General features: G+C 37.7%; 1 protein-coding gene across 1 annotated transcript; it reads left to right on the top strand.

Annotated features, from left to right (window-relative positions):
• Nucleotides 1-3,341: 3,341 nt before the first annotated feature.
• Nucleotides 3,342-16,247, top strand: zdhhc18b (zinc finger DHHC-type palmitoyltransferase 18b). Its single transcript, XM_056741474.1, has 9 exons — nt 3,342-4,046; nt 6,256-6,416; nt 7,617-7,772; nt 9,245-9,382; nt 9,683-9,734; nt 9,969-10,071; nt 10,162-10,274; nt 10,768-10,864; nt 14,877-16,247. The coding sequence occupies exons 1-9, from the start codon at nt 3,808-3,810 to the stop codon at nt 15,213-15,215; spliced, it is 1,398 nt and encodes a 465-aa protein (XP_056597452.1). The 5' UTR covers nt 3,342-3,807; the 3' UTR covers nt 15,216-16,247.
• Nucleotides 16,248-16,554: the final 307 nt, after the last annotated feature.

Below are 16,554 nucleotides of genomic sequence, written 5' to 3'. Positions count from 1 at the left end.
ACTCGCGAACCCCCGCTGATATACATCACTACATATAGTCCCCGCCTACGTTTTGCTAGGACTGCCCGTAAAAACTTCACTCTTCACACTGGAGCCAATCACAGCAGACTAGACCATCTGACCAATCACATGACACTAGGCTAGCGGAAGGAAGGGGATTAGACGGATGAATCGCAGAACAAATTATTTGAGAGTCAGTCAAGAAGTAAGGTAATAAAAACTGCCTATTATTGCGAAATTAAAGTGTTTTTTTCACACATGTACATAAACTTGTTGTTGGACACTCCATAAACCAAAGTAGGACCTTATAAATCCCTATCAAAAATCACTCTTTAAGACATTCACATTAAAATGCACAAGTGATTTATCACTAAATAACCAATGATTGCAAGAAAATTCCCAACAAACATTGACAAATAGATACTTTGATAGAATTATATAGAATACAATTATTTTTGATAACCTCTTTTCTAGGCAAAGCTGCATAAAAAAGCAGAGCAGGAAGAGAAGAGTTGATGGCACTTTGTTCTATCGCTAGTCAGGAAGGGGTGTCTTCTTGAACGGTGCCTTGAAAAGAGTCTAGCCAATACATTAATGTTCTATAAATCACCGCCAATTCGTAATGACAAAAGTTGGGCATATACACATGGATTTTAGATATTCGAGCGATTTTAAAATGCCAGATGAAAGGCATAATAATGGACTCAAGAGTTGTGAAGAATGATTTAGGTCAAAAAAGGGCAGATTTAAAGATATGAAAATCTTGGAAGGGTCCCCCTTTTAATTGCATTGGGCCGATAATTGATATGGGGAGTGATCTCCATATGGGGAGTGATCTCCATCTCTCTATTTCCTGCTTTAGGTTGTCTAGTTTAATTTAACTCAATCTTTTGGATTCTTTGGGACCACCACACCTAGGTATTTTATCTTGTCTATAGCCATTTTAAATGGCGAGTTCTGCAAGAAAGCAGAGTCAATAGTGTCGCTGACATGCATAAATTCACATTTATTGCCCATTAGCAGAATAACCAGAAAAGCTACTAAATGAATTTAGAAATTCCAAAAGAGGGGGAACAGAGCAGTCAGGATCTGAAAGGTACAAAAGAACAGAGAATAATATGATTTACCTGACCTAAGCTTGAGGGGGAATCTGGATGATGCCTAATGGCTGTAGATAAGGGTTCTATGGCAATGGCAAACAACGGGTGAAAGTGGCCACCCCTGTTGTGTGCCAATAGGCAACTCAAATTGAGGTGAGCACTGATGTACAAGGACAGTGATATAACATGCTGACCCCAAAAAGTGAACCTATCACCAAAATTAAATACTTTAATAGTAGTTAGGATATAATTCCATTCGACGCATTTGTGCGACTAATTTATTAATTGCCAATTTTATGTGATTCCAGTTTAGAATAATTTATGTTTAGAAAGCGCCTGACATTAAAAAAGAAAATCTTTTAGGGACAAAGCCAACTTGGTCAGGATGGATAATGGTAGAAATAAATTAGTTTAATCTAGTTGCCAAAACTTTGGTAAACACTTCTAAATCGGAATAAAGAAGAGCAACGGGCCGAAAAGATGACACGTCTGTCTCATCCTTGTCTTTTTTAAGAAGTAAAGAAATGTTGGCCAAGTAGAGTGAAGGCGGAACTTTCTGCTCAGTAAACGAATGGGACAAAATCCATAACATAAGAGGTGCAAATTTCTTAAATTAAATACAAAAGCCATCAGGGCCAGAGGTCTTCCTATAAGGAAAGGCATAAAATGGATTCATTATGTCTTCAATAGTTATATCGGCATTCAAGACTTCCAGGTCAACATCACTTAATTTTGGAAGGGGAATCGAAGTGAGAAAGTCTGAAACCACCTTACATCATGTCTACCCCCGATGCGGCGTGTTGCAATGTGACAAGAGACATTAGAACGCATTAGAACCCATTATAATTTACAAATTTGTCCAAACCGGACGTGATGCGCGTCAATCCCATTAGAACAAGCACCGAGTCCGGTTTAGACACGGTGTCGGATGATACAGACGTCTTGGATTCTTACAAATTTGGATAGAATTCCATAAAACGGTTATTGATGTCCTTTGAACCAGTCAATATTTTGCACAATATTTTATACAAAATACTCTGTTCTTGAATATGATTTACGGACAAGAGAAAAAAATGAATACTGTCTGTCAGCAGGATGATGCAACATCCAAATGTCAACAATATCCAGTGTATCTGTAAGATGTTTAATGACCGACATAGAATTTAGAGAAGAATCTAACCGAACATGAAATCTGTCCATACCTGGATCCAATTTACAATTGGAGTCACTTAAAATGAGTATCAGTTAAAGAAGGTGGAAGATTAATTACTTCATGGCGAGGAAACAATGAAGTGTGAAATCATAGAGGTAACAACAGAAGAAGTGCTATAATGAGTGTATCTAACAGGGGTTGGATATACTTTTAAGCAAAAGTTTTCTATAAGACCAAAGCGGCTTTCTATAACACAATTGACTATTTTTCTGATCACTTTATAATGTAAAGTATTCTTTTAGATTTCACAGATGTAGGCTTTCCTTGACTGGTGCTCTTGCCATTCCTTTTAGTGCCTCTTACCCCTACCCTTGAAATTGGAAATACTTGAATTATTATTGCATTGAAAGAATATCGACTATTTCATTAACGGATGGTGATATAGAATTGAGTCGACAGACATTATAATTTTATATGGTTTAGCTTACTAGTATAAATTTAGGGCACGAGTCCTATGACTAATACTTAGATACTGGGGGTCAATTTATGCATTTTTTTGCACAGGCTACTTTACGGTGGCTGCTAGGTGTCTGTGTTTGTTTGTGTTGCGAGTATTTGCAGGGCATGTGTCGCCAAACTAATGAAGATGCTTTCTGAATTTGCTTGTGTTTTTTTGTGTTTGCATGTTTTCTTCTGTTGCAGTGACACCTAGCGGCCACCGTACTACTTTCAATGTAATCCTGAGGGAGGAAAAAAAATGCCATTTGAGTTTAAAACGAGGGTGAATAAAATACTGATAGAAAGGCATCATATGCATTCAGTTGGTTGAGCCTGGTTGTATGCAACCCAGTGCTCTTTGATGCGTGTATAGAAATACACCAAAATCATCACTTAATGTGAAATGTGTCCCAATTACATCTAATTCATCCGTGAAATGAGTAAAGTATGTAAGACACAACAGGCAAACGTGCAGATCAAAAACGACTGCTCACTGCAATGTTTAATCCCACAGCCCCATCTAGTGGTTATATAAAGGTACAGTTCAAACAAAAATTAAACTTGTCATTTACTCAACCTCGAGTTGCTCCAAATTACTATAAATCTGTTTGTTCTGATGAAATTAAAATAAATTACAATTCATCTAAATCGACGTACATTGCTTTGTATTATACATTTTGTTTCTGACTATGTGCAAACCCATGATACTGACATTGCTAGTGCCATGCTCACTGAACCACAGGAAATTAAAAGTAAAAATGTAAACATAAACACACACATCTTTACATATACACACAGACGCTGCATAATTGGCGCCGCTTGTTTATTGAAACGTGTAGCGACGGTGACGTCATAAGGCGTCACGTCACATACCAGTAAATCCGCCGTGTTTCGTCGTGCTCCTATTGGATCGCTTTCTCTTTGTTGAGATAGCGAAACGCTGTCGGCGTGATTTCTCCGTAATGCCACAATAAACGGCGTTTATCAGATCATTACCAGCAGCTGATCTCTGATGGACACTAAACGCGGAGTGGTTTGTCTCTACCGTTGCAAACGATGAAAAAACGCGAATATCAGCAAATAGATCCTCAGGCACTCGCGACACCCAGACTAACACCTCCACCGCGACCTCTTCACGAGCAAAAGGCCAAACAAGCCCGGAGAAAATGGGAGGTGTTTCGCGGCAAGAACCGCTTTTACTGTGATGGACGCATCATCCTGGCGCGTCAGAGCGGCGTGCTGCCTCTCACACTGGGGCTCATACTGCTCACCAGCGGACTGTTCTTCATATTCGAGTAAGTGCTCAGTTGATGATTTTGGGGGTTACTGCTGTATGATGAGACAATACTAGGGTTTGGTAGAATGCCAGATCACATCAAAATGACACCTGTCTACGTATTATTATTGTCCTATATTAGATTTATCATTTGGAATAAAATATCTTAAGTGTTTTTCTCTAGAAGTTCAAAACAATAATTTAATTGTAAAATTAACCTTAAATGAAAAACCATCGTATTTTTCTTTTAAATGCATTTTATTTCATAATAGACTGTATGCACTGAGCGCAGCCTTCGTATTTCCGGTTAAATCTCAGGGTGCGAAAACGTTTCCTGTCTATATTCTCCCATAGCGAACGTGCTTTACCAGCGGTCGATTTAGGGGTAATTAGCGAGTGATGTAGATTAGTAAAAAAAATCTCATAGTTATAATATTATATATTAAACATGTCACATTGGCAGTGTTGGGTGTAACTAGTTACTAAGTAATTAGTTACTGATTACTTTTCCCTTGAAAAAGTAAAGTAAGGGATTACTCATATGTTTTCTGTAATTTAAATACAGTTACTTTTGATGTACTTACACTAAATACTTTGTTAAATATATGCGTGTGCAATAGCGTAATTGACTTCAAAATTCAAAGTCTTACTTTAAAATCTGTGCTTTAATGTATAATTCTCACATTTGTAATACTTTGGTCAGTTAATAATATAATTTGAATGAATTCAATAAGCCGTTTCATGTATATTCTTGAATCACTTAACTAATCAAGGTCGATTTAGGATATAGAAAGTAATCAGTAATGAGTAACTAAATACTTTTTAGACGGAGTATTTTGGACAGTAATCTAATTACACTATTGAATATGTAATGAGTAACTAGTAATTAATTACTTTTTCAGAGTAACTTACCCAACACTGCACATTGCTATAATTCAAAACTTTTGTTTAGTCATGACCTGTTTAAAATAGATAAAACAGTTCCCCCAGGCATGGCTGTACCGTTTTATAAAGCTTCACACAGATTGAAACATGTTCTGAGCATGGATTTACTTTATTACACATGAGGATTTGAACATCCACTGGGATGACAGTCTGCTATCATCACGTCAAGAGTGCAGTTGTGGTCATTGAGCCACAGCACCTCGGCTATTGAAGAACAAATGGTCTATTTTTTTAAACCCCAAAAGGGTCTGTGTCTATAGGCAACATGGAAATGACTATCCAGAAGCTGTAAATCAAAGTCCTTAGAACTGTTATGAAATGTTTACTCGGATATGTAATAACAGTAGTGTTTTATTATTTATTTGTGTTAAAGGTTCTCATAGAATTTAAAACACACTAGAGAAATGCATTGGAAAAGAAAACTTTAGCGGCGATTCACATTCTGTGTCTAAAACAGCCCTGCTTACTCCAAAGCGCCTAGGAGTTTGCACTGTCCTGGTGTCTGTCGTTGCTAAGCAACCATAGCATGCTTGCCACCGAGATGAGGAGGCATGGCTGTTATGAAATGGTGTATGGATTTATGTGCACTAAAAATACCTTGTAATAACTCTGCTACTAGATTTATTTATGCTGTGATCTTCTGTGTCTGTTCTGTGACTTCATGCGGCATTCTGAAAAGTTGAAACATATTCATTTCAATTTGGCGCCAAATCAAATGCACGTCTCAGCCACATGGCTTCCTATTTACATGCCTCGTATCCAGATTTGAAAAGCTAAATGTGAATGGCCCCTAAGGATTCTTACCGCATTTCTGTCAAAACATGGCACCGGAGAAGCGGTTGCCAAAGTTACGCTACATAACATACATATCGTACACCTTAATAGACCACTAATTTAAAATAACAGCCACTGAAACGTTTGAGTTGCATATAATATTAACACTACAGGAAAAAATATGACGCTATTCCTGAACTATTATTTTACACCTTGTAAATCCACTGTAACCCATCAAACTCTATGTTTTCAATAATCACGTACCATTAATATCATTTTTGGGAGTTTTACTTGTATATGTTGACTGCGTGATAATGCGATGCTACTGGTCTAATTGGATTCAATGATCTATGCTAAGCTATGCTACAAGTGCTATCGCCAGACCAGGAGTTCGGCAGAATACGTACAACTGGAAAAACTGGACACTGAAAAACTTTTATTGGGACACAGGATTTTAGACCATTTTCCAGAATCAATGTTGTCTTGACTCAGCTGTTCTGTCATTATAGCTGCCCGTTCCTGGTGAAACATCTGACTGGCTTCATTCCAGCAATCGGAGGGGTCCTATTTGTGTTTGTGATCATCTCTCTTCTCCAGACAAGCTTTACAGATCCAGGGATTCTGCCCAGAGCAACACCAGAAGAGGCTGCAGACATCGAGAAACAGATTGGTGAGGGAGCATACGTCTGATGATAGACATTTAATTCCCCGCCAGCCTTTTTAAAACAAGGTTGCCAGCCTACGCCAGCCTTTTTAAACATTTTCTCCCAACTTTAAAGGCTCACAGTAATTTTCTGTAAAGAATATATGGTCAAACAATATGTCAAAGAAAGAACAGAGTCTCAGCTTTTAAACAGAAGAAATCGTATTCTTCTATCTTCATTTGTTAATTTTTTATCACCCTGTAGATATAGGTAGGTTTCTTCAAAAAAGCATCACTTTGATTAAACAGCTGAGATAATTAACGTTTTTTGTCAAAGATTCCGCCCAGATTCCACTCAGAACAATCATTTCAAACCGCTAAAATCTATACGTTTTACATTCTTGGATTCTGTACTTTTTCCCAAAGGTGTGTAATAGTGTCACCTGCTGCACAACAGTACAAACACTGATTGCCGTAATAACTCGTCTTTGGCGGGGAACCGTTTTTCTTTAAATGACGAGATAACTCGTCAATGGCGGTGAAAGAGTTAAAATACTACCATCCCACTGAAAATGATCGGTCATCGTTTAGTCGCCCTTTTGAGGATCTATTAACAGAAATGCAATACACTATACATAACTGTGTTTTGTGATGTATAATGAAGTGTTATGTTTTTATTACCTTAGAATGAGCTAATTCATATACCTACATAGCACGGGTCTGCTTGCATGAAATGTTGTTGTCATTTTGTTTCTACAGTAGCCCTAAATCGAAAAACTGATCCACTGAACACATTTCGACATCCTAGTCCTCTCTCAGCCTAGTGCTTCAAAGGGGAGGGGTGCGATTCACAACCTCACAGCTAGACACATAATTGTCCTTTAAAACACCAAAAAATTAATGAAAGCATTATTCAAGTTGCCTATTAATTGCCATCGCTGGTTAAAAGTAAAAATAAAATTTCAACTATTTCATATTGGAGTTATTTTCTACAGGCGAATGGAATTGAAGTTACATGATCTGAAAACTCGCATGATAAATTTACTGTAGGAATTTAGGGTAAAGAAAGTAGTTATGAACACTGGTGTTTTAGATACTTGCTCACTAAAGTAGAAATTAAGGTCAACAATTTAATATTGTTAATTTGTTCTTTAAGTTTGTAACTTTTTTGTAACTTGAACCTTAGCGTTATTAAAACCTTAATGCGTTTTCTGTTGTTTTTCTAAGACAACCCAGATGGCTCTTCCTCGTCCTACCGTCCCCATCCGCGCACCAAAGAGATTGTTATCAACCAGCAAGTGGTTAAACTCAAGTACTGCTTCACCTGCAAGATCTTCCGTCCTCCTCGCACCTCTCACTGCAGCCTGTGTGACAACTGTGTGGGTGAGGATTTTTTTCACACTGAGTGTATAGTGATTGTCTGATGCCTCAGCTTGTACCTTAGGTATTAAACTTTGTCTATGGTAATAGTCAGGGTGCGATTTTCACTGTCAGCACTTTAACTTGTTTGACGCAAGATGACAGTGCATCTAGGTCACAACACTGTTCATGTTCCGGTCTTGAATCTAGGCACGGGTTTTCATAGTGTCATCAAGTGCAAATCTCAGTTTTTTTTACTTGACCACGAACTGTTGTATAAATGTTGAAATGTGATAAGAAGGCAGTTATTGCACTTCATAGCGAACCTTAACTCGTCTCTCTCAAGCAGAAAATGCATAAACCGTATTCTGTCTGTCATCAAAACCCAGTAAACATTGATAAACGCTACTTAATCTCAAATTTGTAAATATTGTTTGCACCACACCTTATTTTTCCCAGCAGATTTATCATTAAATATAGCAGAGAATATATGCTCTAAATAGGTTTAAAACATTACAATGTATGTGTTTGCTGGCTCGGTTTGAATTAGCATTAAAATAGTTTCTAAATTGGTTTCTTAAAATTATTATTATTCTATAAATGATACTATAGCCTACTGGACTACATATAGCTCATTGTGGTTTGTAATGTATTTTCTTAAAACTTTCCAAAACACCCCCCTCTGATTCCTTCCCCAAATTGCACCCTCGTCCTTGTGATGTAATAGGGATGATTTGTTTTAGCAGATAGTATATTGAAGATTTGAACAAACTCCTAATCCAAATGATAAAAAAATCTAGGAGTAACCTGCACTGTGTGTTGTGCTATGATGTTAAAAATATAGCTGCAAGCAGCGATCAAGGGGCCAAGCCCAACCACGGCACAAAGGCAAATATTTCTGACATGTCAGATAATCCGATTTTGAAAACACAGTTTAAAAACAGGCAAATGCACTTGGAACACAGTAAAATTGCTCATAACTTTTGATACTAGGGTGTGCTGTCACCAAATTTTTATGAGGCAGACGAGATGTGCCAGTGATGATACATACCAAGTTTCGTGTCAATACACAAAAGTGTCGCAAAGAAACAGCCACATGACCCTTTGCCACGCACGCCTTCAAATTGTAAACAGGAAATGTTTGACCTATCAAAAAGCTTTTGATAAACTTTATTTTAGGGATGTCTCTATGAGCCATATACCAAATTCTGTGCAAACCAGACACTTCGAACATGTATGTTTTCTATATATTCAATATGGCGGACAGGAAGTATGTCTATAAAGACTCCATATTCGCCATAGTAACAGTTCAGACTGTCCTCTATGTGTGTGCCAAATTTCACAACGTTCCCATGCATGGGCTGCAATAGACTTCCATGGCAGAAGAAGGATAATTATAACAACACAAAGGTCCTTCTTGTGTTGTGCTTCATCTAAAGGCAACAGAATATTTTATTAATGCCATATTATTTCATGTTGTTGTCTGTGTTTGATAGAGCGGTTTGATCATCACTGCCCATGGGTTGGGAATTGTGTGGGAAAACGAAACTACCGCTTCTTCTACACCTTCATCGTCTCGCTGTCTCTCCTCACAGCCTTCATCTTTGGTTGTGTAACCACACACCTGGCACTAAGTATGTGCACTTGCATAACACTAGCCAAATGCTTTTATATCTGTGAGCTCACAGTTACATGAAATGCTTTAAGCATCTGTTCCTCGATTAAATCAGTTCTTTTGTAGACATCCCATTGCATTTAGTTTTATTCCTGTGCATCTTATTAAAAAAGGTGTGTTGTTACATCTCAAAAATATATTTGTGTACATGAGCTGTTATCATGGCCTTTTGAAACTGGGATTATTATTGGTCCGACACAAACCAGCTAGGTCTGTTAAAAGTCTGGTTAAGATGTGTTTTTAATGCTGTCTCTTATAGGGTCACAAGGAGGGAGTGGAATGGTTTTTGCTCTCCAGGAGAGTCCTGCCAGATATCCTTTTGTTTCATTTCAAATAAGTTTAGCTAGATCAATGTATTAATACTTTCAGGGAATGTTTTGGGATCTTCATCAACTGTAACACTTTACTAAAGTGTAAAGCTGTAAAGCAAAGCATCATGCAGTCATAAACGTTAGTTGTTGTTATTATTATACTATATTATTAGAATTTCGGAAATTTAGGATCAATATCTGATTATCTTAATTGTTCCCTTGACTCCAGCTCACTGCTCTTGAGTTAGTGGTCTGCTTCTTTTCTGTATGGTCAATTCTTGGCCTCTCAGGCTTCCATACATACCTTATAGCAGCAAATCTTACAACCAATGAGGATGTAAGTGTTGTTGATTTTTAATTTTAGGTTCATTTTTATCCAAAAGACTTCTTCATTTTCTCTAATGGCAGCATTTTCTGTGTATCTCAGATTAAAGGTTCCTTTACAGCAAAAAGTGGAAATGAAGATGTTGGAAATCCTTACAGCTACAACAGTATAATCAAAAACTGTTGTTCTGTCCTCTGTGGACCCATGCCGCCCAGGTGAGATGTCTGGAGATTAGGAATATGGGTAACATTTAAAATTAGGTGCTATTTGTTAGCAGTATTAAATGCATTGGCTAACACTGAGCAATATAGGTTTTTTTGCATTTATTGATCCTTGTAAATGTTGATTCGTGTCATGTTAGTCATTTTAGTTCATGGTACAGTAACTATTCAATCAAACATTGTCACTGTTATCATTAGGGCAATTCCACGAAAATGTCTTCCTAACCAAAAAAAAGTCTTTACCAGCTGTTTTCACTATGGTAACAGCACGGATTTTAACATTTGGTGGTTCAAATACTCATGTGAGATCTCTCTTTAAATTTGTTAGATGTGTAATATGCACGGCCTTTATTAGGATAGCTTCGGATAATCAACCACTAAATAGCTTTAACCTTTTATTGCATAACATCTATTTTGCTGTTACCCTTGTTAGGCGCGTATGTTTATATATTTTTGCAGGTTTTTGAACTCCTCCTTCTTTTGTCAGTTTGATTGACAGGCGAGGGTTTGTGCCTTCTGATGACTCTGTTCAGACCAGCCCGGTGGAAACTGAACTGGCAGCTGCTAAAAATGACATAAACATGGTAGGACGAATCATCACCTCAGGCAGACCTCCTCCACCCCCTGTCTTAACCCTTCATCAGCCTGACATCTCAGTTCAAAGCCTCTCAACATCCTGACTTACTGTGTTTGATCCAATCCTTCCAGTCATTCCACTGCTGAGGTTTGCCATACTAGTTCAAGCACCTTAGATTGAATTCTTTATTTCTTGAATTCTGATTATATTTTTTATTTCTTGAATCCTGTGTTGTTGTTTTTTGCTGTTGAGTACAGCTGTTGCGCCTGTGCTGTTTGGTCACGTATCTCAATGTGGTTTATGTTGTTTACATGAAATAGAAATACAGGGTCATTTTCTGAAGGTGTTTACTGAAGGCTTCCTTATAGATCAGTGGGTTAGAGTTAAGATGGTTTAAAGAAAATTGCTTGTTTTCTTTGCACAGGATGAGGAAATGAAACTGCTGACTTCCTGTAGCATTTGGTTGAATACACAGTTACTAAACAGGAAAGACAGTGGTAGGGTCAGGTGGTGGTTCTAAAGGTTTGTACAGTATTGTCTATGACAAATAATGGTGCTCTTAAAAATCCTCAGGGTATAAATAATCAATGTGCTTGTTTTTGCCGTTTATTTAGATGTAATATTTTTGGTCACTGTAAGATTATGTGCTGTTTTTGTTCTCATTTATTGTCCGGCAACAAAAACGTTTTTTGTAATTTAGCTTCAGAGGAAGACCTCCATGAAATAAAATGAAGAGATCTGTAAGAAGTCTACTTGGATTAAATAACAGCAAAAAGTGATGCTCTTTATTTTATCAAGTTGCAAAGCAAAGGCGCCAATGCTGATCTGAGCGCTGATACACAGTTTACTGGTATATCTGTATTAGGAATAGTGTGGGATGCACGAGCCTTTTGATTATGTTTGTGCGCATGTACATGTGGTGAAGTGGTTTGCATGTGAAACAATGATTTGAAGGGATTTTAGGTATGAATGAATGGGTTTAAATCCCTAATCTGTATGAATTACAGTATGTACTTTTTAAAAACACAACATTCCTGAACATTTTACAAACACCTTTTTTTGCACACTTGTGTATGTCCACAATGCATTTCGATGGAAAAATAAATATTTTTCATACCATAACCCAGAATTCTTCTGCTGCATGTAAATTGGTCTTTTACTGCCTTATTGAGTTTGTTAAAAGGGTCAGGGTCTCATTCATAAAACCGTGCGAAGGATCCTTACTAAAAGTGTACGTGCGCCCGAAAGCCAAAAATGGTGAACGCCAATAAATATTCAGACTTGTATATGTTCAAAACCCTGCGTACGCACACCTATTCGCTTTGTAAAACACGGATCGCCTGCAAGTGTGCATACGTGAATCAGCCTCATATCCCAACCTGTACACGCCCAGTTTTACCCATAAATAGTCAGTGCAAAGCACCTCATGAATGCTGATTCGTATATTAATAAGCCTGAACGTAACTTAATTTAATAATAATATAATGCACAAATACCAGTTATTTATTTACACTGTGATCTGCAGTTTCATGATGCTGTCCTGTATTCCAGGCAGGCGGATCATCTCCTCCTCATGCGCTCGTAGTGTGATGGTGAGACAGCACAGATTGAATATTTGGATATAATTATTTTTTGAAGTTGCATGAAACGATTACCACTCAACACAAGCGCAAATAAACTAAACTAGATTTAATCTTCTGGATGATGTGGATCTTTCACGATATGAGATGAAATAAAAAAAATGAATGCTTATCACTTAGTTTCTGCAATCTAACTTGTTTTCATTAACTCACCGTGTGTGCCCCTTGTCTCCAGAATGTGCGTACGCATGGGTCAGAGTTTACTTACAGGTGCACACATCCACCCATCAAGTTTGATTTTAAAAGCTCACAACCTTTGCCTTTCACCCGCAACATTTTAAAATGAGACCCCAGATCTTTACTGTCCATTTTCCCAGCATGCAAGTACTGTCCCTTTAAGCATCTGTAAATTAGGAGAGGCACTCACTAGCCCAGCACATTAACCCTTGACCCCTGTGGTTGTGCATGTGTGTCTAGGAAAAAGTTTGCCTGGAATTTGCCCTGTCTTGTACCAGCTGAAGTTTGAGTGGACAAAGGCGGGATTATAGGGAGGTTGGTAAGACCCGAGGCAGGTGTTTTGGGCATGTTTGCATGCTGCCTGGCTGTACCTTTGCTTCTGCCATGTCAGAATTACAGTGACCATGCACGATGTTTGCTAATCTCTTTATAATTGATCTCTTAAATAGTTGTGAGTGGGCAGAATGGGTGTAGGGACATTCTTTCCTAAGGAAACTCTTCTTTTTTCTGTGATTTCATTAGTTAGTTCTGATTTAATTCAACTAAATACTGTGTAATATATTCAATAGTGAAAATGAAATCAAAATTATAAATCTAACTTTTAAATGTATGCTTTTCACATTTGTATAATTTGGTCAGTTAATAATAATCATTTATGAACGTAATATATACGTAATTAGTTACGTTTTCAGAGTAAATTACCCAACACTGCTCATGGCTTTAGTTTATCGTCCTGGCTTTGTTTATCTGACTGGATTCCATCATCATACTAAGCCTTTAGGCCCCACATAGTCCATAGGGTGAGCAACCCCGTCTGGTCTCATTAACACCTTTTCAAGGAAGTCTCATATCCAGACCAATCTCAACCCTTCTTAAACAGAGCAGACACTACGGAACCGCTTGAATTGCTATGGCGCTTACACTACACAACAAGGTTCCTTGTCATCCTTCCCTCTTAGTAGTCCAAGCTTGTTTTTAACATTTTACTTTCTTGATTAATTGACAGTAGTGTAGAGGTGAGGATGGCAATATGGTAAGTCACGTTTTCATCCGATAGAAATGAACATTTTAATAGAAGCTTTTGTCTTCAATTGAGTCGTGTTTCTGAAATGAAATGAGGGCGAGTAAATGTAATGACAACCATCACTGTAACCCTTTGTTTGTGATACTTATTCTACATTTACATTTAGTCATTTAGCAGACACTTTTATCCAAAGCGACTTACATGTGGGGTAGGCAATGGAAGCAATTAGGACAGCATAAGTACAACAAAAGCATAAGTGAAATCAAAAAAAGAAGACTGGTCTCATATAACCTAACACAGTTTACAGAACCATTCATTCATCAATTATTCTATTCGTCTAAAACGTTTTATTTTAGCAGAAAATAACACTTGTTACTTTGACATCTGCATGCCTCATCATACTGTAGGTGCTTTCTTAACGGCTGCAGCTTACTGCTCTTTTTTACTAAGATTAGACTTTTTACTGACTTTTACCTTAAAGGAACACTGCACATTTTTGGGAAAAAGGCTAATTTTCCAGCTCCACAAGAGTTGATAAATTAAATTACCGTTTTGGAATGTATTCTGCCGAACTCCGGGTCTGGTGATAGCACTTTTAGCATAGCTTAGCATAGATTATTGAATCCAATTAGACCAGTAGCATCGCGTTGAAAAATGACCAGAGTTTGGATATTCTTCCTATTTAAATCTTGACTCTTCTGTAGTTATATCGTGTACTAAGACAGGTGATTTTCTAGGCCGATTTGATAAGGAACTATTCTCCTATTCCGGCATAATCATCAAGTAAGTTTGGTGCCGTAACATGGCCACAGCAGGCGCAGTGTTATCACGCAGCGCATGACATTTGTATTTTTCTATAGTACACGGTATAACTACAGAAGAGTCAAGTTTTAAATAGGAAAAATATCGAAACTCTTTGGTCATTTTTCAACGCGATGCTACTGGTCTAATTGGATTCAATGATCTATGCTAAGCTATGCTAAAAGTGCTATCGCCAGATGCGAAGTTCGGCAGAATACATTCCAAAACGGTATCTCAACTTATTGACTCTTGGGGAGCTGGAAAATGAGCATATTTTCAAAAACAGTGGAGTGTTCCTTTAAGTGTTTTGCTTTTTGTTTCGTCATCTGACTGGAATCTGCTTCCTTCTTTCCTTCATGTCTTTGTCATAACAACAGTGTACGGAGGGTACTAAAGGTCTGCTGGAAACTGCCTCTCGCTCTCCGCTCCTCGCAAGCTCCTGTCCACAGGCAACGCCCCAAGCAGTGCCGTCTGTGCTAGACCCACTACCAGAGTTTTCTTCATCTCCTGCCTCACATCCCTCTAAGGTCACTGTAGGCCGACCATCGAGCAACCCTCCTCACAAGCACCATTCTCACCACAGATCCAAGGGAAAACATGCCATTTCTCACTCCCACAACCCAGCCAACAAGTCTTCCTCTCCAAGACCCCTCCAAAGCCACAAAGGGCATAAAGACTCGAAGAGCAAAGACGTTAAATTCAAGTCCGTGAACTGATCACCCGAACTCCAGGAACCTTGCCCTCATTGTGGATGCTGTTCTCTCTTTTTGGACTCAGTGTTTTTTCAAAATTGGTGGATGAGTGGGGGCTTTGGTTGATGACTAAACATAAATGTTTGGAAGAGGCCGGGCCTATAGCTATAATACACTGAAAAGTTCTATGCTGTTACCATGTAGTGGCGAACTACCATCAATTCTTCAATCTGGAGGTGCTAACCAGTGGATGAAGAAGCATTGACATTCTTTGAGTTTAAAGGCAAAACATTTTATCTGCAGGTTGTGTAAATGACATTTCAAGCACAAACAAGGCCTATAAATGAATTGAAGGTCAGTTGTCATTGATATTACTGTTTTTTTAAAAGAGCTGTTTCGGAACAACAATAACAGAATGATGAAAAGTGACATGAGGGGGACATGAACTCTGGGTTCCAATTCTTCCACTTTTTAAATCACTTTAAGGATACATTGGCCAAGCTTCGACAAACAAGAACCAGTATTCTTTACCCACAAAAAACAACAGCATGCCTGGAAAAATATCTTTTCATAGTTTCCACAATTGCCCTTTGTTTCCAAAGGTCTCCAGCATGATATTGTAGCAAATTGCATTTAAAACGTGACAATGTTTATAAGTCCTGCAAATATTGACCTTGTGCCCACCATGTGATCTCCATGTTTAGGATATTGATATCTCATAACAGTGCCGTCTATGGTTAATCTCAGCTTGATATGCCTGATGTTCTTATAAACATGGTTATTGTGACCGGATGTCTATTAGTTATTTAAACTCTAAATGCACTAACACTTAATGCAGCAATACTGTAATGATGATCAGATAATTATTTTATATGACTAATGTGCTGTTGCGTGGATTTTAAGATATTTGAATGAGAACAGGAATATGTGTAGTGTATTTTTATCCAGGTTTTGTCTTGAAATATGCAATCTGTATGATATTATGAATGCTGAAATATATCCTTTGTTACGCGAAACCTCTGCAACATTTGCACAAATAAAAAAACGAATAACATAGCTTGGCGTACGTTGTAAATAAATTAACCTGTTTACACAGAACCTATTGTTACAATACACTTCTAAATTTCAGATTAAGCATTATTATTTCGTAAATTATACTGGTGATGTGTTTGGAAAGGAATAATGAACAGTTAAAATAGTATGTGAAACTGTGAGCTACGCTAAACAGAATTTTATTTTACAGCTGTCATTTGAGGTGTGTTGTATCAGAAATACGTTTTTGTAAATATACGGGGGCTAAAGGCACTCCTTAAGAAATAATGTGCTTTTCATACCCTTAATGTATGATTGCAGGAAAAGAATA

This window comes from Triplophysa dalaica, chromosome 25 (assembly GCF_015846415.1).
Source record: "Triplophysa dalaica isolate WHDGS20190420 chromosome 25, ASM1584641v1, whole genome shotgun sequence".
In the NCBI taxonomy this organism is placed as follows: domain Eukaryota; kingdom Metazoa; phylum Chordata; class Actinopteri; order Cypriniformes; family Nemacheilidae; genus Triplophysa; species Triplophysa dalaica.
Note: the sequence above shows the minus strand (reverse complement) of the source record. Positions and strands in the feature narration are given on the sequence as shown.

Coding starts and splice junctions, on each gene's coding strand:
- zdhhc18b (XM_056741474.1), top strand. CDS start 3,808: ATGAAAAAACGCGAATATCAGCAAATAGATCCTCAGGCACTCGCGACA. Junction 9,383..9,682: donor AACCACACACCTGGCACTAA/GTATGTGCACTT, acceptor TGTCTCTTATAG/GGTCACAAGGAGGGAGTGGA. Junction 10,072..10,161: donor ATCTTACAACCAATGAGGAT/GTAAGTGTTGTT, acceptor TGTGTATCTCAG/ATTAAAGGTTCCTTTACAGC.